The sequence below is a fragment of the Trichomycterus rosablanca genome, chromosome 13, assembly GCF_030014385.1.
Source record: "Trichomycterus rosablanca isolate fTriRos1 chromosome 13, fTriRos1.hap1, whole genome shotgun sequence".
Lineage (NCBI taxonomy): Eukaryota > Metazoa > Chordata > Actinopteri > Siluriformes > Trichomycteridae > Trichomycterus > Trichomycterus rosablanca.
Genome location: NC_086000.1, coordinates 7,992,247 through 8,016,040, shown reverse-complemented (window position 1 = coordinate 8,016,040; position 23,794 = coordinate 7,992,247). Strand labels below are relative to the sequence as shown.

General features: G+C 37.3%; 1 protein-coding gene across 1 annotated transcript; it reads right to left on the bottom strand.

Moving 5' to 3' along the window:
* Nucleotides 1–771: 771 nt before the first annotated feature.
* On the bottom strand, nt 772–23,562 carry asxl2 (ASXL transcriptional regulator 2). The gene is made up of 12 exons (XM_063007532.1): nt 23,382–23,562; nt 18,211–18,293; nt 14,516–14,624; nt 13,754–13,895; nt 11,194–11,312; nt 10,734–10,851; nt 10,179–10,319; nt 9,344–9,504; nt 9,161–9,254; nt 8,965–9,070; nt 6,714–7,323; nt 772–6,603 (listed from the first exon to the last, which is right to left on the bottom strand). The coding sequence occupies exons 1-12, from the start codon at nt 23,436–23,438 to the stop codon at nt 4,810–4,812; spliced, it is 3,534 nt and encodes a 1,177-aa protein (XP_062863602.1). The 5' UTR covers nt 23,439–23,562; the 3' UTR covers nt 772–4,809.
* Between the last annotated feature and the right edge of the window lie 232 nt (nt 23,563–23,794).

The window sequence follows — 23,794 nt, the reverse complement described above, 5'->3', positions numbered from 1 at the left end:
AACTGAAATCTCTTTCAGAAAAGCATTTAGACCCTTTACTGTGGCACAATAAATTATGGTCAGGTGCATCCAGTTTGCTTTAATTATCCTTGAGATGTGTCTAAAACTTAAAGTGTATCTGTTTCAATTTGAATGGACTGTATGTTAGGTATAGTCTGTGTTTTATCTACTAAATACAACATCCTCTTCCTGACCAGTGTAAAATTTTAAATAAAATGCAATGTCACATTTGACCAGTCACATAACTTAATGTGTGGTTACATGATCTTGGAGAAAGCACTTGGTTTGTTGGACTAGTCAACTTTCTTCCATAGCTTCGATGGAAGGACAGGAGTGGACAGGAGGGCGTCGCATTTCCTTTGATCACAGGTATCTACAATTTGAGACACAGTAGCTTCACTATCACTATTTGCTCATTTGATAAATTTTATTCTTACATTTACATTTTCGGCATTTACAAGACACTTTTATCCAAAGTGACTTACAGTACTGTGACAGTACATTGTCTAAGCAATTATGAGTGAAGGGCCTTGCTCAAGGGCCCAAGAGTGGCAACCTCGCAGTCGTGGGGCTTAAACCAGCAACCTAGGCTACACACAGCTATATACACACATTATACACACATTCTTATTCTGAACATTTATAGCTGGCCCGGCATCCATAAATACAAACAGATCAAATAGAGTTAATAACTCACACACACAGGTCATCATCACTTTAAAAATACCCTCGCACTCAAAGACTACTGAATCAGAATTTTATTCATACACCACAGACAAATTCATCATGCTAGAACAAACACATCTCAAACTTTTTCTTTCTTTCTTTTTTCATTTAATTACCATTTAAATATGTGGTAAATTAAACAGAGTGGGATATATGATTGAACCTTGGGGGAGCCCTAAAATAGCATTACACAGATAATTAGCACCAGTTTTATAAGAGTATGTTGTAATAATATTACAAAATGTTGTTTTAATATACAAAAATAATTACACAAATAATTTAATACACACAAAAAAAAGAAAATTTTACACTCTACTCATTTACTGGCACATTCAGCCAAATTAAATATATGTTAACACATAAAATATAGCAAATCAAGTGACAAAAATAAATGCAATCACTATTTGCTTATTTGATGCATTTTATTTTTATTATTTATTAATAAAATACACATTTGCTTACAAGTGCTGATTAAAGTTAGTATATTACATTCACCTTTAGATAACATAAAATATTTTAAATCTTAAAATTAAACATGACACATTATAAGGATCCCACTCTATGAGTTTTTTTGATCGCCAAATCTTGTAAAATATTGCATGTAAAAATCACAACTTCCCTCTCAAAATTGTGTGAGCAATATATTCTTAAAAACATGTTAGTCATTGAATATGTTGTCTATAACCACTACAGACATACGGACACTGATGGAGGGGTCAGATAGGGGATAGAGGGGTGTGTTTAAAATTGCTTATTAATTCAAGCCAAATGATCTTTTTCTACAAATATAGATATGTAAAAATATATTAAGATCAAAGTTTCTTTTAAATGAAATCACTATTTTTCAAACGCTAAATCAAGCAAAATCAAGAAAGAAAAGAATTAGCACAGTTCTCCTACGAGTCTCTACTGGATGTGTAATCTTGTATTTTATACTGCACACATCAATACAAGCAGTTTGTATACAGTTACAATCTCACACAAAAAGACCAACGTCACCTGAAAAATCCCCTCATACCCAAAGACACTCCACACAGACTACTGAATCAGAAATCTATGCTCACACCACAAACACAACAGGGTGGAACCCATACATATATGTAAATGTAAAGTGATAACAAGAGAGGGTAACAGCTTTCAGTCATACATGATTTATACAATGATATCCAATAATGCCACATGAAAGTATTTTCTTTAAAAACAAAGACAGATACAAGTATTCCAGGTGAAATAACCAAAAAAAAACCCAGAAAAACAAAGACAGGTTGCTTAGGGGATTACATTTATAGGAATTCAGGAACAAAGACACTGTATCAAGTTTTACATGCTCCCTCGATAGAGGCATAATAAAACTGAACAGCAAATATAGAGAAGACTTTGTAAATACCCTGTTTATTTAAATGTTTTGTATAACAATAGTATTTTTATTAAAATATATTAATAAAATATATTATCTTTTCACACTACAGAAAATTTCTAACAAAATGTAATTATCATCTGATTATCTTATCCCCATAAATTACTTTGGTATATTACCAAGCAAAATCTTTTAATTGTCCTAAGTAAAAAGGCAGAAATTTTACAAAAGTGATTGATGCCTAGGTGCATAAATGCATACCCTTTATGTACAAGTTTAATACACTACATACATAACAAAGTGTACCTGCTCAAGTGAATCGCTTAGGACAGTGCAGTATTTAGAGTTAAAAGACAAATTCTAGTGTGATTTGTTTTCTAAAAATGTGTCAGATAAAAAGTGGACTCCAGTAAATGGTTAAAAATAATAATAATAAGTAAAGCCAATATTTACACAATAAAAACAAGCATCTTTATATCCTCCCCTTTGAGTGTTCTACTGTTTTCTATTGCTAACAATCAACATATCTTTTATATAGTCTTTAAAAACTTCAAATACACTAAAGAATATGTACAGCATTGGAATTTCATTGTCAGTTCACACTCCTTTGAGTATCGGCAGTAAACAATACAAACGTGATTCAACTGATTCAAATAGTGAAATGATAAAGACCTGGGTGTGCTCCTGAGTGGGAACTGAACATTATTCGATTGAGAAGTGCTTCAGCTTTTATCCTACTAAACTAACAACATACTTTATACAGCAAGCAGTTCATTCAAGTTCAAAGTTTCATCATAGAAAAGTGCAACTCTAACAAGGCATAGATATGATTTTTCATCTAGATAGTTAAAAGGGACTTTAATGTGCTTTTAAATTGAGATCAGTTCTAAATAACATAAATGTACAAATTATTGCCACCTTCAATTAGGAACAGAAATGAGTTCCACATCCTACGTACAAAATTGTTTTCCGCCGAGTGCTATTCAGTCTCTTCTGCTCTACAAATAACTCCATCAGCCACTGACGCTGCTCACGTCGAACAGTACTGTTTAGCCTAGACATAATGCAGGGTCTTTTAAATAAGCTTTAACATTCACAGTCATTCTTAAAGATAATTGGTATTTTAGCTTGTGTGACTTTTCATTAGTTACTAAGGCTTAAACTATCCATCAAAAGTGCTTTGCTTGAGTAAGTCCATATTATCATTGTTACTAATCCAACAAGCTGCACAGTATTTAAAGATCAAGGAGATAATTGCAGTATTTAAAGATCAATGATTGCTGAGGGGAACAAGATTTTTACATGTAGAAAAATAGTAGCATACTCTTACTATGTTTTCTAAAATGTACAAAAATATGAGAATAGGACTGTAGCGTTTACATATTGCTACTATTCAGTAAGTCTGAAACTAGGTGATCAGTTTGTCAGAGAGGAAGTATTAATCTGCATTGCACAAATGATGTACATTAAATTCTCCTTTTGTGAAAGAGCGACAGCATGAAAGGCAGACTGGGTAATATACTGTATATATTAGATCCAGCTCCATAGATTAACACAGTGAGACGTTTTCTTGTACCACTGAGCCAAATTGTAGTACCTGCTGGCTTGTAGGGATGGGCACAAGAACTAGTAGTTACTCTGAAAAGTTGTTAAGCGCAATGTTAAGCGCAATGTTTACTTTTTTGAGGACTTAAATACATGGCATAAGAAACATGTGGGCCTTTATTAACTTTGCTTTTCTTAATGTAAATATAACACGCAAACTTATGTTGCTAGCTGCTGATGGTTAGGATGATGGATTGCAAAATATGCCTTGCTTTGTGCATGCATCTTTCCGCCAGTCCCTTGTTCTTTATGCACCTAATTGCGCAACTGTGCTAGCTAGATTTCCCCAAACATATAATGTACTTGGTTGCCTCCAAATATTACTTACACCCAACCAAGCATATTTTATTCTATTTATTTTTTTCTATGTTATTTAAGTATCATGGGATTATTGATATCAGAAAGATAAAGGAAGTTTAGGCCCAATATTATTTTATTGCATTTTCACGTTATTACACCACTTTATACTGGTGAGGATGACGGTGGGTCCGGCTTTCCCAAAATCACTGGGCACAATGCAGTGACACATCCCAGACAGGATGCCAATCTATTAAGGGGCCTTGGCCAGTCCACGCTCAGATCTAGCTAATCCCGCCTGTATGTAGACCCCTTACCAGCCGATGGTACTACAGGGGATTCAACTCCGGATCCCAGCGGTAGTGAGCTAGCGTAATTTATGGACGAGCTACCCGAGCGCGTCTATGTCAAACCTGCCCTCAAAATAGCAGCTTTACCCTTTCCTCCACCCAAGTCTATTTTAGTTATACTTTAACAGCTTACACTAGCTGTTTTTTGGGGGGGAATTTGTATTATTGGGGAGCTGTGGTATTTAGTCAGCTATTTTATTTCTGGTTTACCTCACATTCTAGGAGCTAACATGCCAAGAAGGTGTTTTCGTGCATATTAATTGTATTCAAATTCATACGTTAGTTGTATTACTTCTGAGTAATCGCTGAGAGAAAAGTCTAAAGGCTAAATGACTAATGCTTTTATGGTGCTAAGTACCTGCACACTGACCCACACTTTTTTTTTCCCTGCAGAGTAATTCATTTGTAAAAATGCCCATCCCTGCATAACTGACTTTACATTTTTTTTGCCAACAGTCATCATAATCATCATCGCTATCGGACCACCAAGCACGAGACACACAGTTTGGAGGGGCCGATGCAGTCATCATGACAGAAGGCCCCACATCCCTTACACATGATCATGGCCTTTAGTCGACAGTAGCACTTTGACTGGACGTCTTCCATACCAGAGGCTTCTATGAAGGTCTGTTCTGGTGAGGTCTCCCCTTTACCCTGATCTAAAAGATGCCCTGCAGGTATGGCAGTGACAGTCACAGAGAATGACATCATGCCCTCATTGGCGTTGTCACTACTGCATGTAACTTTAGGAGAGGTTCTGTTGTCAGTGCTGTGATTCATTGCGTGGGGCATAGCCATGCTGACTGTGCCGCCATATAATGCACCCGTCACGGTTTCCTTTTGATTGTGTGATGTCTGAGACTGGTAGGAGGTCATGTCTGGGTCTGTGTCTGATTGATTTGGTCCTGAGATACCCTGTTTACTATCAAGGTGCGATCCTGGAGATATTTCTTTGGTTCTTGTAGACGTCCCATCTACTGCCTTGGATAAACAATTTAATGACTGGGATTCCAACTTTATTTGAGAACAGTGTTTGAATTCTGGTGTGTGGGATCCTGGTGCATCATCTGGTTTTGTGGGTTCAATCTGAATCCCAGGAGGGTTTGAATGCCCCCCTGAAAAAGCATAAACACCTCTTTTAAAATCTCTCCCTTCTTTTAGCTCTCCTACATCTTCTTTCTTTACATTGGCTAAGTGAGGTCGCTTGCTGTTCTCAGACCCTCTACCATATGTAGAGATGTTTAGGAGGTAGTGTCCTGTCATGGCAGGTTTGGACATCCGCTTGCGTCCAACGAGGCCGAACCGGAACCTTGGTTGGTCTTGACAGCTCTCTACATAACCTAGCAGTTTAGGCCCAACACTGGACGGCTGCAAGACTGACATAGTGATGTTGCTCTGCTGACTTCTGTGTCTCAGAACATGGAGGATCCGCTCCTGTGTGTTCTTATCCAGCTTGTCCACACTAGTTCCAGGTCTGGAACTTGAAGCCTGGAGTCTAGCCCTGCCAATATCCCCTGTGCCTAGAGGTTTTTCCTTGCTTAACGCCACAGTGGTATTACCAAGATTCCCTTTTTCTTTTACAGGACTGGCTACAGAATGAGGAAATTTTTTGGGAAGTGGTTTTGGAAGAATCTTCTCAAGTGGAATTTCTTTACCTTGAAGGAGCTGAGTGACCAATGGATTATTAGCAGGGATTAATGAGCTAGAATTGAACACTGAGCTTCCTGTTAAATGTGCCTTCTGTTCCTTCTGATTCTGTGCAGGCACGTTTAAAGAGGGTTTTTGGATTCCTTCTACATTGAGACTATGATGTGAGTTTGAGACCAACTGAGGCGTTTGCGAAACCACTGAAGAGTGCTTTTCATTTAAAAGACTTGTACTAAGGTTTTCACCTGAGAAAGGACATGCTTGTGAAAGAACCCCTGCGTTCTCAGAGAAAGGAGGTGCAGAGTTAGTCTTTACTGGTGACACAGACTGGCTTCTGCTGCTTGCTGGTGAAAACTCCTCTGACAGGGACCGAGATGGGGAGGGTGTTGAGGTACCTACAGCTGAGCTAGATCCTGAAGAAGTCCCTCTCAATGTTGTGTTGGCTGCTGCAGCTGCAGCAGCACGCTGTTCCCTTGCTAGTTTTGCTTTAGCTTTGATGTCGGCTAAAGTGCGTGCACCGGTGCCTCCAGGGCGGATGCTGGGTGGTGTTAAAGGATGTGGAGCTCTTGGAGAGACTTGGCCTGAGGCTTCAGGAGCAGATAGGATTCGTGACACAGGGATCTGAAAACATTCAGAGATTAATTCAGTATCCAAAAGAAATTGAATTAAATTACTATGAAATGACAATATATGGAATGTAAAAGTGTAACTGTAAAAAAAGCAAAACCTACTTTGAGAGGGGGAACTCTGTGTAGTGCTGGTGTTGTTGACGTTGTTGTGGGTGACCCCTCTGTTTGAGCAATACAAGGTTTCTTCTCTGCTAGTTCTGATTCAACAGAGACTTTTCTCTTTAATGACTCGGTGGTAACTGTAGAGTCAGGGGTTGGTGACACCTTCATGGACTCAATTTCCAAGGTATCCTTTCCTTGGGAACAGGTAACCACACCTTCCTGAGTAGTTGTTAAACTATCAGGCTTGTGCTCATCTACCGTTTCACCTGTTACACTTGAAACTGCTGGTTCTTCCACTTTAGTCAAAGCAGCTGTAGATTCCACCTGTTCCAAAAATGCAATCTTGGTGTCTGAAGATGCAGTTGACTCATCTACAGCTGAAGGACTGGCTTTGACTGAATCTTCAGAGGATGACTCTGGTTCTTGATGGCTTATTAAGACGGTTAATTTTACCCCTCTTGATCTGAGCTCTTTTTGAGTCACCTCAACAGTACGATTTGGCTTTTGTGCTTCTGTGCATGACTCTGATTTATCAGATATGGGTGAACCTTTAGTTTGTTTGCAAGTGCTCTTTGTCAGCTCTTTGGATTCCTCTTGGCTCATTCCAGACCTGTAACAAAAATAAATACTTTATTTCTCTCTCACTTACGGCCTTGGATGCTTTTAGTATTACACTACATGGCGCAAAATAGGTAAATAACCCATTAATTGTGTAGGTTTGGCTATTGCAGTTACACAGATGCATAAAATTGGTTACTTTCGAACTTTCATAGGATGCCACAGTTAAAAATGACTTCATCAAAGATCTGTTCTTTAGCTTAAACAGTAATCAGTTCCGTAATCAGTAAATATGTCTAGAGGCAGCAGCACACCAAACAAAGTAAGATTACGGAACAAAACGACCAAGTAAAGAAAACAAGTAAAAACGTTTGTCCTCAGTTGCAATACTACCAGAATCCAAACTGCATCTGTAAGCACATCTGCTAAAATAATGTAGTGAACCCAGTGCAGTGAATCCCCCCACATTTCTCCCAATCAATTCCCCTTTTGCAATTCTCTTGCCGCTTACACCACCCCTGTACTAGGGGAACTGAGATTCATGCCTTCACCAACAAGAGCCACATCTTTTATTTACCAGTGGCCGAGTCTCACAGAGAGCCATACCAGAGAGAAATGCTATGGCAGATGTGTCGACTATATAGCAGAGATCTTGTTTGTATAGCACCAATGAAACCCAGTTGACCTCCCTTCCACAGGCACATCTAATTGTGCCTATTTGGACACTCAGCCAGGATGCTACAACCACCTAGTATTCAAAAGCTCAAAGGGCTCAATATCTCAGTGCTGGTGGGTTAGCACATTAGAATGCTGCTCCACCTGAGCACTCTGGAAATTCGTTTTGAGCAATCAATTACACTTGACAATCTGTCGGTTTGATGAATTGGGGTTTAGCAGATGGCAGAGAACTCTAATTTCCTAAACCGTATAAAAGAATATTAATCTTTGGGCTGAGCCCCTGCTCCCAGTTTCATGGCAACAATTTGGAGAAGTCCTTGTCCGTTTAAACACATCAATAGACCTTTATACACAAAGCAAAAAAAAATCAAATCTGGAAAAGCTGGAATTGACTGAACTAACTGATCTTTTTTTTTTTAACCCCTAATCTAGTCGTGTCTAATTACCCTGAGTGCGTCCTTTAAACTGATTCGACCCCCCCCGTACAGTCAGTACAGACTGCATTTTTCACCTGCATGAGTCTAGTTCATACACTGACGGGCACTGTGTACGGAGGGCCACACCCCCATCAGCATTATTCCTCAGCCCTGTGCAGGCGCCATTAGTCAGCCAGCAGGGGCCGCAGTCGCACCAGTTATGAAGACCTATGATCCGACTTTCTACCCCTAACCCTGAACAACAGCCAATTGTTGTTCATGCAACCACCCAGCCCAGTCGGAAGGCAGAGCTGAGATTCGATACAATGTATTCGAAACCCCAACTCTGGTGCGCTAGCGTATTTTACCGCTGCGCCACCTGAGCGGCTGAACTAACTGATCTTAAGCCAATTCAACCCCCTTTGGGATGAACTGGAATAGTGAGTGTAAGTCAATTCTAGTTAAAAAAGAGGTTATAGCAGCAGATTGGAAATCAACTTTGTATTAATGCTCGTGGTTTTGAAGAGAGATGCATGTGTGTAATGTTTGGCTTTACATGCTGTTGAATATGCATATTTAATGTGTACAGAAAAACTTACTGTTCCCCATAATAGCTTTCAAAAAACTGCTCTTTCCAATGCTCCACCTTTTTTTCTTTTTCAATCTCTTGCCGCATCCTCAGTCTCAACTCAGGAGTAAACTCACCTGTTAAAAACAAGTAAGTATTTAAAACACTTTGAAACATGGTGGTGTATGTAATGTATCTACAGTACAACTGTAGGTAAAGAAACCAACCTTCAGCCAGCCTCTCTTTCCATGATTGTGCTGCAGATGTGAAAAACTCATTGTTCAGAGCAGAACTAGCCCTTAAAAGCCCATCTACACAAGACTATAATAAAGGATATTATTAATATGTCATTATACACAGACAGACAAACAGATGAATCAAAATTACATCATTATTAATGCAACAACCACCTGTTGATCAATCTCTGGTAACAGCTTTAGAAGCTTCTGTTGGCAGTCTGAGGGCAACAGGGAGAACGTGTGTTTATTTATTAGGGCCCGCAGGTTTGTGTTGACAAGTATGGAATCAGGTGTCTCCACATCAATCTCACACCTGGTTCGTCTCAGCTGGCCTAAACAGAAGAGATAAATGAGAGTGTGGTTGATTGAAACAGAATCATTAAGAATACTGATGGCGCACTGTTTTAGTTAAAATTATCTTATCCAGAATTATTACTTGTAATAATTGTAATAGATATTACATAATAATGTAATAGAACATTGTACAGGCACAGTAGATTCATATTGGATAGAAATCACAGAGCTTGGCGTTAAGCACTAAATTCAATTGTTCTCAACCTTGGGGTTTGTATCCCAGCAGGCCCTTCTAATGCTAAGTTCACACTGCACAACTTTTAAAGTGTTCTGATCACTGTATGCTTCACACTACACAACCTGATACTCAACTAGAAACTATATTTTGCTGTAGCCATGCTTGTTGACATTCACAACTCCATCTCCGGGTTGGTCCATGACTGCTGAATCTCAGCTCTGCTATCGGCCGTATAAGCGCCTACACAGACATGACTGGCTACGTCTGAGGGTGGGCGGGCCAAAGGGGTTCAACTACTGCTGGCTGGTAAATGGCACCAGCACAGAGATGGGGAATAATGAAAATCAATTCATCACTCTGTAAGTCATTCTGATCCCTGTGTTGGAGGGGGAGTGTTAAGTCAGGATAAGGGTCTGCAGCAGTAGTGTAGATGTGTACTTGTGCACTTCACTAGTAGACACTAAAAACACTTACGTGCACTGAGCCGACTGGGACGCTGAGACACGTTCCTGGCACCAGTGGTGTGGCACACATCAACTTTGACAGAGGAGGAGGAGCTAGAGGTGGAGTTCTGGGAACTGGCAGAGCAGCGTTCTGACTGTTTCGGCTCCCAGCCTCCAAAAACGAAAAAAAAGTGACATGAAGTGGTGTTATTTTTACCACAAAAAACCTTGATTTTTCAGATTTTGGGAAACTTTAGGCATTAATTAAAGGAAATTACAAATATTTTTTGCATTTTTGGATGTTCTGTTAGTGAATAATATAAACCAGCACATTTCTATGTACTTTAGATAGTTTGCAATCCCCTAATCCACAAACTATTCTCATTACTGTGTTGCTGAGGTCTGTCAAAACTCTCTGATGTAAACTGTCATGTAACCTTTTAGCAGGTGCATTGATTTTACGCTGATACCAATTTTTCAATTGAACAAAATAAAATTTTTTAGCAAGAATGTAATCGAGATATTTCAAGGTAAGCAAGGTTAAGTACATTAAAAATTAATAAACACTGTTAGTTGGGGAACATACCAGATTTGGAGGAGGCTGAGTCGCTCATATTGACAGTTTTAAGTAGAAGTCGAGGGCTGGAGGTTGTGGGGAGTCCACACTGACGCCGCTGATTCCTCTGGTGCTGCTGTTTTAGAGCCTTCAATCCACATGGGAAAGTGCTTGTTTATTGATTTTTAATGTAATGTAATATATGCAATAAAATCATAACAATAAAGTCATTTTATTGTTGTACATCTTAGTTTTTATGATTTCTAAGGAAAGACAGGTTAACACATCCTGTACAAGGAACAAACAGAAATATCAAAAGTAAAAATGTGATTTGTCAAAATGCATTATATCCACTTTAAAGACTGGTGAGGATGCACTTTCTTCTTAAAAGTATAAAATTAAATAAAATTATTTTACATAAGAATTTTGCTAAATTAACTGCAATTTAAAATAAAACTCTTTATATATAGATATTTACAGAAAGATGCACCTGTTTTAGCGCTTTCTTGCTATGTTTCTGTGATGGAGACATGAGCTTGCTGTTAGAGACTGAAGGAGAAGAACAGTGAGACTGTGGTGAAGATGGTTGTGACTGTAGCTTTGACGTCCCTAAAAACAAACACAGCACAGCATTTAAGCAACTGAGAATGAGCAGACGAACACACAATTACACTCTTCTCAGAGTTATTTAAGGCTGATTTTTGTGAATGCACAAAAGCTATTTGTAACAGATAATTATCTAGTAAAAGTGCTGAGCTGTGGTTATTCAGGAGTTTGCTTTTATTGGTTTCTTGCACTGTTTTGCAGAACGCTTCTACACAAATCATCTGAACTGCTGCTTTTGGGCTCATACTAAACCTACTAAAAGCAGTAGGTACTTTACAACCAGCATAAAAGTACCTTTCATTGTAAAGATCTGCTTTTAAAATCCAGCCCTATCAGAAAGTCAAGTATTAAATACATTATGAGAAAACTTTAGAAAAAAAGAGTATTAAAAACGTTATCTAGCTGAAAACCATGAATGCCAAAGTTCTGCATTATTTCCTGCTCTTTATAGTACTTGGCTCATTCCTGCATGTATCACAATGTTAGAAGTTTCCAGCTATAATGTAAAATGACACTTACTGTAATTTGTAGCCACTTTGATAGAATGCATCACTCTTTTTGTGTTTACACACACATTTGTAGAACAGACTGGGCTAAAGCGCTCTCTCTGTGCTACAGTTTTATACTATTCTCGACTATATGAAGATGAGGAAGTGGTCTCCCTTTGCTAAAAACATTTCCTGTTTAAGGCTGAGTTGATCTGTGTGAAAATGTGGACATAAAGATTTAAATGTTAACTTTTAGTCAACGGTTTTGCTTATAATATTTCTGTCAGTGTCACACAATCCGAGGAAAAGTATTGTATTCTTTATTGTTGTTTATAACTTATTGTAAGGTAACATTATCGTTTAGAAACTGAAACCATGACAAACTTGTAGAAACCTTAACTTTAGTGAAGTTGGCACCGTATGTAAAATGCTAATAAGGGCAGAAAGTCATATTCTTATACCCAAATTGGCCTGCATTAGAATTAATACAGTACAATGACAAGACATTTTATAATTACCTCGCCAACTTTGTTTTTTTACTACTATAATTCTTGCATGTTTTAAAAAGTTGTGAAATTAATAATTTTACATTGAGAACAAAAGATCGTAAACCTGTAATACAATCATGTTTGAGTAGTTCAAAAAAAGACAAACACTTTAATAACAAAATTCCTCACCAAGCTTTTGCACCAAGCTTTTTTTAGTATTTTACCATCTACAGTGCATAATATAATCAAAAGCTAAAACTACTATTGTGTGCTTGTGACCTTTAATATTTTACACTGCACTGCAATTAATTAACATTGTTCATCACCACATCCATAAGAATGCAAGGACTATACTATGCACAACAAAAGCCATATGTCAACAATGTCCAAAAACGCTGCTGACTTACCTGGACTTAAAGCAAAAAATACCCGAATAAAGCCCTACACATCTGCAAACCTAAACACTTTTGCATCAGCACTGAGGAACATGTCAGCCCCTCTCTCCCAGACAGAGCCAACTGTGTTTTGGTTGCCTGGGCAGGTCGACAGCACAGCTGAGATTCAGACACTTTTTCAGCAATTTGGCAGTCAGCAGTTGTTTGTTGTGTTGCAGTTGTTTGTGAATGTGAGCGATTAATAATATTTCATCATTATTGGTAAGTGGAAAAGCCACAGGCAGATAACTTGTAATATCAAAGGAGTATTTGGTGTAAATTATACTATTTTATCATAATGATTTCTAAATTAAAATGCACTGGTATAATGAAAGAGGTCATGTTGGAACCCTACACTTGCCAGTTTTTTAATTCAAACCAGCCACAACTATAAAAAGAGCAAGGTACTCCAGATACTCCACTGACTGAAAAAGCTCACATCCAGCGTGGATACACTTGTGAGGCCTGCGCCTGCTCATAAGGGTGTCGTCACGCATTTGGAGGAAGCTCCGCTCTAAGTTTCCCAGAAAGAAGATAAGGAATGCCAACATAAGAAAAGAAAAAATATTTAAAGCAGGTTGCAACATAGAAGTCAGAAGCTGTCTGGCAAAGAAGCCGTGATTAAACAGACATTCCTTTATCTAAAGTGAATCAATACTTGTAAGGCACAGAGACTACCAGTTAAAAAAACTGGCACTACCAGTCATTTGTGGCATGGCAGGTAGGTAAAATACTGTATTCTGCAGGTATAAGGCCAGTAAATTGGCCTTATACAATTGGTGTTGTAAACAAAATGTCGGTCTGAAAAAGCTATGGCTTTTTACCCTGTGGCACCACAACTAGAAAACAAACACACATTTTACAGCTGTGGTACTTAGTCACAGGTAACAGCTGCTTTGTTGTATTAGACCCTTCTGACTGAGCTGCATGAACATGCCTAGAATTTGTTTTCATTTGAATAAATCCCAATTTGCATCAACCGAACTGTGAGGCTTATGATTAGCAATCATCACTTAGTATTGTAAGTCAGGTACCTCTTCTCCTCCACCTTTGTTTTCTGCCCTCTTTGCTGCTGGCACCGTTGTTGTTTTCTCTGTTCCGTGCTGTAGACATGTCATCACTGCTGTCTTCAGAAGCCTCCTCTGATAGCTTTTTCACCGCATCCGCAATGTCTTTCTGCTCAAACAGGGTGTAAAGCATCATAACATTGATGTCAGGTTAGATTTCTGTTCATGAGTCACTGTGGTGTTCTTTAATTTCATCCACCCAAACAACTATTGACTCATTTTGTGTGTAATATGCAGAAACTCATCCCCGACAAATAATCATAACAAACATGATTTGTTTTTAGCCACACTATCAGAACAGCAGTGTCAGGCCTTGTCATTCGTTTGCTAACTGATGATTTACTGTAGTGACACAGTCACTGTAGTACAACATGTAAACAATGCATCAGAGAAATGTTTAAGCAAGACTATGTGTGATAGCCAGTGATAGCTCAGTGGTTAAGGTACTGGACTAGTAAACAGAAGGTTGCCGGTTCAAGCCCTGCCACCACCAAGTTGCCACTGTTGGGTCCCTGAGCAAGGCCCTTAACCCTCAGTTGCTCATTGTGTTCCGCTCATTGTGTAAGTCGCTTTGGATAAAAGCGTCTGCTAAATGCTGAAAATGTAAATGTAAATGTACTATAAATGGCATTAGAAATTTTTTTAGTCACACATTGTCATATTCCTCCTGTCTAAAAGAACACAACGCTACTCCTCTTAGGTTTTACTTTCAGTATCATTCACACTCACCTTCAGTGTATAGACTCCCATTCTACCTGGGATTTTGTAGAAAATTCCCTCCTCACCCCGGGAGTTTGTGTGGAGCATGGCATTGAGGCAGGCAAGGGGTGAGGTCCCACTGCAGAAACCAAAATCACAGTGTACATTTAAAAAAACTGCAAAAAAATAACACATTTTGCATGCTGTTTATTGCTGCTAAATAATGTTCAACCTGGAATATGTATGCATTCATTTTTGTGGCAAAAAAGAAAAAACAATAAATTAAAATACACAATCAGGCAAGTTACAATAACACTTTAAAAAACATTATACCATCATATCAGTGACAGAGCTGAAAAAATAAAGTTTTTTTAAATTTAGAAATAGTTTATAAATTAGTAGTGATTGTGTTTAACCTAAGACCTGAGTAACTATAAGCTACCAGATTATTATTATAATTATTTTTTTTAATTAATAATAATATTATGCACTCGGGTAAAAACCATTCTATATGCCTATCCAATCTTAGCTATTTTTTAATCACAACAAAACATTAAACTTTTACCACAGATTGTTTTCAGCCTTACCCTACATGGACTGTGATTACTGTAAATTCTCTAAATCTTTTTACAATATTATGTACGGTAGATGGTGAAAGACCCAAATTATTTGTAATCTTGCATTGACAAATGATTGACAATTTTCTCTCTCAAGTTAAGCAGAACATGGTGAGCCATGAACTTTGCAAAAACTGAGCCTTTGGTAGATCCTCCTTTAATACCCAACCATGATACCCTCACCTGTTACCAATTCGCATACTTATTATGAAATGTTTTCAAACAGTGCAACTTGAATACTCTATACACTTATCTTCTTTTACCCCTGTCCAACTTCTGTTGAGTGTTTTATGACCAGCAAAATATAATATATAGTAGTTATGACCACCAAAATATAATCAAGTAGTTTGGAGAAAACATGAAAAATCTTCCTTTTACCTTATCTTCTTGTTTTTATTGCATATTACAAAACATAATTTATGTAGCTGATATGTGCCATATCATTAAACACCACATATGTTCTCGTATAAACCAGTGGAGCACATCTGAAAACATGTTAAATCAGCATTATTTGCTTTGTTGAAAGTAAATACATGCCATTATTGTCATTTGCTATGTTTTTTGTAAAATAAAATAGCAAATATTTGTACATTGCCTTTTATGTATAAATTAGTATAATGTAAAGGCTAATATCACAGCTGGTTGGTTTGCTTTGGGATTTAAAATTTTCTGTCTATGGAAAAAAAACAATTTATTTTGTGCTTTATTTTAACTAAAAACTGAATTGTAATTTCTGACAAAAGGCATTTGTGTATATACACATTATGTGGGCTAATGTATGTGAAGATACTTGTAATTAGCAGTTTTATTTATTTCAGCCACATCTTTAGACAAACACTGGTATTAAAATAGAAAAAAACTAAACAGATTGATGGCATAATCATAGGATGTCACATTTCCAACAATTGAGCAGCCCAGGTCAACTGCTACCATGCATATAAAGAATGTGTTCTCAGTTACAACACTCACTACCAAGTAAGTTTAAACGGCCTCTAAAATGTCAGCAAAAAAGCTGGTCATCTGTAGCTTTATGGCTTGAGTTTAAAGTAGCACACAATTCAAATGAGGTTTTAAGCTGTCCACATCATACTACTGGCAATGCAGTATATATTCTTCTGTACACAAATTGTAATAATTGCTTTAAGCTAGATAAAACCATATAATAAAGTTAAACCAAACCAAAATCTGTTATTGCATCACAGTTAGCACAAAGAAGCAAATGTAAAATAAATGTTTTCTGTAAACAAAACCCAGTGTTGCAGTATATGAATCATCAATGTTGGCATGAATAAAAAATCCTGGCATAAAAAAGGTTACAGAGACACAAACTAAGATTCAAGGACAAGAAGGAAAAATACCAACAGAAAACCTTTTCTACAAACAAGATGCCACTACTTGATCTGGAACCAGTCTTTTCTGCCCATAGCAAAGAGGCCAGTTCTCAGCTGGCTGAGTAGATTCCATTTCAGCACCAAAAGTAAGGTGCTTGCAGACTACTGTTAGGTGGAATCAAATCAACTGCCCTGTTTTAAGGACATAACAAATAGGACAAAGACAGTGGCAAAGAATTTCACATGAAGCAAAGTGGTGTTTTCTATCTAGTAGTTTTCTTAAAACAAGACACTTTGGAGGGTTATTTTAGTGTAATTTAAATTGCTGCTGTGCAGTGGGTGCTTGGGTGGTGCAGCGATAAAATACACTGGTCCAATACTGCTAAGATCCAGGGTTCGAACCTGAGTGGGCCTATCTTCCAGTCAGGTGTGTACACAGACATAGCCATTGTAAAGGACACTTGTCAGTGCACTCTCAAAGCTGGTCCAAAGCCCAAGTCCAAAACAGGGAGGGTTGCATTAAAAAGAGCATCCAGCGTAAAAACTGTGCCAGATCAAGTATGTGAATCAGAATGATCCAATGTGGCGACCACTAAATACCAGAGCAGAAGTAAGACAGAAAATAAATAAATAAATTGCTGGTGTTTAGTCGGATTCTTAGTCCTAACAATGCTGCCTTGTATCCAAACTAAAAACAACTAAGGCTGAAATCTATTAGTTCTCATGTATGTTGGTTTGGTAGTTCAGTAGCACATAGTGAATGTGTATCTAATATTATTAATAAATGTGCTAATTGTAATGACAATATGCCAAAAATTGATACATTCTGTTAAGTGCCTTGATTTAGAGCTGTAATTAAACGTTAAACCAGATCCACCCTACAAATCTTCCATTTTCCATGGCCATGGTATTAACCAAATAAAATAATAGAATCATGAGTTTGTGGTCAAATGAAGAAACAAAATGTTGTAGTATCAACAGCAATAAAGCCATGTAACAAACAACCAGGGTTGTCCAGAGAAAGTATTGCCGTGCCACAGAAAACGTCGTTTTTGGGCAGATGTTTACTGATACTGCACAACTGGACAGTTCTAAAGTATAACAAAACACTTTACTGGATGTTATCTCTAATTTATCCATAACAGCTCTGTGACCAGTGGTTTATAACTTGTGACCTATGGCATATGATAGTGTGGCAAAGATTTCTATGCTACAGGTCTGTTGTTACTGCACATTCATAAGTGACTGTTGCATGTATGCAGTCAGCAGTTTTCTTAGCCAGTGTCATGACCCAGCTGCTAAAAAGATTGAGCAGCAGGAAAACCTAATATCTATCCACTTATTTTATATTCTGTGCAGCAAGGAAACTACCACATCTGATACATTATTGTTTAGACAGTTTCAGTTTTTCTGAAGAATAGTCAGCACCATGTCAGTGGAAAGGGGGTGGAAAAAGCAGAGCAGCACTACCATACCACTACCCTTAGTACATGTCACTAAAAAGCACTAAAATAGGAGCTACTTCTAATAAGCTGACAATGCCCATTGCATGCTGAGTTAATTAGGGAAGGCATGCATGTCTTGTAGCCGGAACAAAGAGTAAGAAAAAGTTATGTACTCTTATGTAATCTTACCTTCTGGAGGACAGAAGAAACAGGTGACACAAAAAGGAATGTAATCATTAGCAATGTAAGCATATAATGCACACTTAGCCTAAACAACGTGGAGATGAAGTACCAGCAATATATAAATGCTAAAGCAGAGACGATGACCTCACCTTATCTCCTTGAGTCGCTCTCGCTGAATTACCTGCAGGATCTCTTTATGGCTCATTGGTGTGTTCGGAAACTTCTCAAGTACCTGTAAAGATCAGAAAATATATGAGGTGATTGCACTGCAACTCACAGTGGTTTAAATGTGAATAAGGTAAAATAGCAGCAGGGTTTGTGGTTTGCATTGCAATAATACCATAAAAACTAATCAATTAGCAATATAGCCTGCCATGTGAGGGCTTCAGGGAACATGTGACTAGTTGAAATAATGTAAATGTCTGTACTTCACATGCTCCCTAGCATGTGATAACACTGTTTCAATTATGTTCTTATGTCTTCATTATGTTCTTCTGTATTGCTATAAGAACAGTTAAATAGCGGGGCAACTTTCAAGAGTTTGAAGGGAACAGTCATGTTTTCTCAAAAGTGGTTTTGTCTTTCGAATATTGTAATTTCTCTATGCTCTGGATTGCATGGCCATTTTTGTATTTAAACAGCTATAAATGACACTTTTAAATTTAAAAAACAGCTTATGCACAAAATTGTATACTCCATAATGCATTTAAAAACCCTTCAGTTGAGGATGTTAAAAATAAGCCATTTAACTGATACCAAGCATAAATCAAAGGTCAATGAAAACTAAAATTTCCTTTACAAATCCGAATACTTTGTAAAATGCAATTAAAAGAATCTGTGATTTGTTAATTCTCTTGCACCTTTAAGAAAAAAAGCTTTATGTTTTACTAAACCAGTTAATTGTACTTTGCAAATATGAACACATTTTGTATTTGATGCTTGCAACACATTAAAATGTTGGGATAGAGGTACGTTTACCACAGTGTTACATCAGAGATATGTTCACCTCAGTGTTACGTCTTTTTGCCAAAAGAGTCCACTGTCCACACTCATGTGAGCGTTACAGCACCATGGGCTTGAAGGTCGCAATTAAAAAAGCCCCTTATTATTGATTACCATCTTAAAGCTTTAATATAAGATTATTTCTTGTATAGGTAAACAGATCACTTTTACCGATGTGTACAATGTCTATCGATGACAGTGTGTAAATGATCAGTGCTCATGTGTAAGCTGGAAGTTTACTTCCATAATTAAGTCGGTCAATGGAGCAATGCAAGAGTTTTTACTACCCAGCTGTGTCAGCAGCGGGTGACATTAGTAATACCATGACTTTAGCCATGCATGATTAATTTCCTTTGTCTTGGATCAGGTAATGACAGACTGAATCCCAAAAATGCAATAAGCTTTAGGCTTAGCCCAGTGGTTTACAGTGTTTAAAAAGGTCAAGTATAGTAATAATAATAATAATAACAATATTAAAAATAATAGTAATAAAATATGAACAACAATCTTAAATACACACAAAAATAGTCAAAAGAAGCTGTTGTCATGCTCATATTCACATAATGTCACTGGTCTCTGAGTTTTCTTAACCCAAATATGTCAACCCACACCACCACAGCAGCTTAACACAATGGGTGTGTTTCCATGCACAGTGAATTGTATTGTCTTTCTTTCTGTTTAGTTAAAAACACAACTATCTTAAAGTTACTTGTTTTACACGTCATCTCATTTATATTTCTATAGTTTAAATCCTGATTTAGCTGCTTGACTTTATTTTAAATTTGAGACCTGCAACACACTCTAAAAATTGAAATGGGCAAAAAACTATAAAAATATCAGTTACACTGTTTTGCAAGATTCTGCAATAAAGAGGTGAATTGGTAATCATAGGGTATAAAAGGAGCCGCCAAAGGTTTAGTCTTCTCAAAGATAAATAGGCCACGGCTTTTTGTGTCAAACTTTATGAGAGAACTGTCAATTACTTGTGGTTCAGCAAAATCACAAACACTGTCGGTCTTTCAATATCTGTTGTGAAAAGATTCAAAGAATGCAGAGAAATTTCAGTCCCCTGAGCCCTCAGATGGCATCACATGAGAAATCATCCTGCTCCTGTCATAAATGTAGCCATTTGGGCTCAGTCTGCTGCTGCATCGAGAACTGTGTAAGAACTGCATACAGAACTGCTGCTGCATTAAGCACTGTGTATTTTATTGTATTGTCTTGCACTTTGTTGTTCTATGTTGCACCCTGGTCCTGGAGGAATGTTGTTTCATTTCAATATGTACTTGCATATAGCTGAAATGACAATAAAGCCTCTCTTGAACTCTCTTGAAACCCCTAATAAGTGAGAAAAAAGCCAGACAACACCAATTACTTATTATGCACACATTTAAAGCCCTACTAAGAACTTTTAAGAATTTCATTACACCTTGCCATGTACCAGCAGTTTTTTTCTGGCATGTGAAGATATATAATTAGTTTGCTAATTTAGGCTGCCTTAATCAAATTTTTAAATTTGTAAGTGTAAGCTATTTAAAGGAGCACTTAAATAATGGGATAACTCTATAAACCTGTTCAAGAACAAATTGTTAGTCAACACACTCTACTACACACACATGCCACCAAGCATAGCAAAGTCTCAGTGGAATGACCACAGCACAGCGTGGCCCCAGCCTCAGCAAAAGAATATACAGAACCAACCACTCAGTCAATAAACCAAGAATGCAAGTGCACCAGGAACTGCACTTACACTGCAACTGCAGCAGCACACACACACTAGGTTACTCTCACATAAAAAACACGAATAAGTCATACAAAATTAAAAGCTACTTTAACATTTTCTTTCATTTAATTTTACAATGGGCTTAATTTTTCATTTTTCACATTCACACTGACATGTCATTTTCAATACTAGTACAAAATCACTGTATCATGTTAATTACTACCTAACTACAAAGTAATGTAGTTTGAGCAATTTAATAACAGTGCATCAGCCTCAAGGTTTAAAATGAAAAGCTGAAATGTGCCTCATTAGTAAGGCCTTGGAAAGGAGCCCAAAATGAACCTCCAAAAAACTGGATCTTTTACTGTTTAGCAGAACAGCGGGCATTTCTCAGCTGTTCACTACTGAAGATAACTGCATTAAACAAATGTTCTGACCTTTTTACTTTATTTTTCACTTACAGGTATTTAGCAGACGCTTTTATTTGAAGTGACTTACAATTGTGACTGAACACAATCCAAACCGCTTAGGTCTTGCTCAGGGGCCCAACAGTGGGAACTTAGTAGTCAACAGTTATGGTGACAAAAGTTCATGTAAAGGTATGACATTCTGGCAAAGAATTAAAAATCAAAGGAAGAATTTAAATATGTAGCTGTGATTGAATTTAAAGTAAGCTGAGGTGAGCAGCAATTTAGTGTGACTGAATAGTACTATAAATTTTTTCATGTGGATTTAATGCAATTAGAGATTCTATAGCTTTTTGCGTACAGTTTAATGAATACTACGTATTTGGACACGCTCGCCGCTCGTGCGTACTGTTCAATGTGAACGTATCGATTTGGGACGCAGCCGAGATTTGATAGCATGGACTGCAAAATATAGAAAGAGAGAAAATAGTGAACAGGAGTCTGGACAGAGAAAACCACATAAAGTTTGAGATCATTTTAAGCTGAAAAAACGAAAACTCAGTATGACATCCACACCATCAGAGCGTCGTGTTGATACGCTGACTTTTCTTCATCACAACCACCACACACTTTTTTGAAGACTTAGGCAGACACACACACACACACACACACCAAATCTACCTCATCTAAGAGATACAATCCTGACAGAACCTCCTACAAATACCACAAAACCTCCCAACAAAATATTAAAGCTTTATGTTGTGTGTGAGCTGTAGCTGAAACTTTTAGTTCTGAAAGTTGCACAAATTCGAGGCAGTGTTCATGTATTATTGTTTATTATTATTTATGCCTTAGTTTTAGGTTGCCTGTTTACATTTTAAAGGTAATTTGATTTATTTTTGATGTATTTGTTTTTGCATTTCAGAAGTGTTCTCTATAAACTGTACTGTATGCAAGGAATAAAAATGTAGTTTGTTTTAAGAGACACGTCTTATTTGATCTTATATGTATTTATTTTTGCTCTTTATTAAAGCAAAAGTATTTCTTTTCGATTACTCGATTAATCTCTGGAATAATCGAAAGAATACTCGATTATTTGATAGTTGCAGCCAAACTACTTTTCTCACAATAAACTACTTGAGTGGCTTCAAGTCTCCAGCTTTATATATCAGAAAATGTTGGTGAGATTTAAAGAAAACTGTTGGAGCATTAAAGACATCAAACCTTAATAACCTGGAAGCTGTTGCACAAGAATAATGGACAAAGATTCCACAATAGAAGTGTCAATAGCTTACAGAAATGGCTTATTAGTTGAAAATGTCCCACAAATACTGAAACTGGGGTCGAATATTAGTGCATATGTACATTTGATAAAGGAACTATATGTTTTTTTTTATTTAAACTCAACTTTTTATTACTTGCATGCAGCAATACATATTTCTTCTGTTTACTGAGACTTTTTGTTGTGTGTTTTATTTCAATTCTATACATACACCACCATCATAGTTTTAAGCTTGAATATTTTTATAGCAACTTTAGCTTAAATTATTCGATAAACCCTCATAGAAACTAAAACAAGAGTCTACTGATTTATTTCCTCAACAATGTTAATGATCAGGGGACGTGACGGTGAACGTTTACTAGCTGATTTTGGCTGTATCGGGAAAGTGTAATCCAGGTTAGCATAGCTAGCTAGGTGTACAAACGTCATTCGCGTCGGTAAGCCTCCAGTGGTAGCAATGAAAACAGTCGTAAAAGAAAAGTTTATTAAATAAGCACGAAAGTACAGAAAAGCGAGAAATAAGTGGGAATTCTTTATTGTAAAACGAATTAATGCTACATTTGTATTAGCATTCGGGCCTGTGTTTATACACTTAACACTCCAGCAGCAGGTCATGAACTCCTAAACACTGTTGTACACGACGTTACTTTTCCTACCTGTATTTTGACATATCCCGCCTCTCGTGCTACGATTGGCTGCTGGATATTATCAACAATCGATTCGTGATTTTGTTTGGTCAGCAGAATAACAACACAAACCGTCAGCCAATAGTACCTCGAGTCCAGGGATCCCATTGCCCAAAACTATGGGGCGGTATTTGATGAAAATAGGTGGGAAAAGCAAAGCGTATATGAGTGAACTCGAGCGAAAACAAGCAAAAACAAACACACAGCGATGTATTTTTACCGTTCTTGCAGCCTCTGCCCACGTCCTCCCTTTTTTCTTCTTCTGTCTTTCCCTCATGGCTGCGGTCGTTTTCCCGAAAGCGGACCGACAGTAAAAGTGTTTTAATGTTGAAATGGAAATGTAGGTGCAGTTATGGTGCGAGTGCAGCCATTTCTGCCATATTGGCTTTTACTGTAAGTAGCAGGTCATGTGACCCTTAAGTGAGACGTCACCCTACTGTACAGCGCAACTACCAGACGACATTGTCTACTATTACATTACCATTGTATTACCTTATTATTACACAGTAATTGTAATGCCATTACTAATACTATTACACTACGATTAAAATGCATTTTACTCTAATTTTACTCGGCTGCAATATTAATGTACACTGGATTTCTGACTTGTGCCCTGTACACTGTGTATTCCTG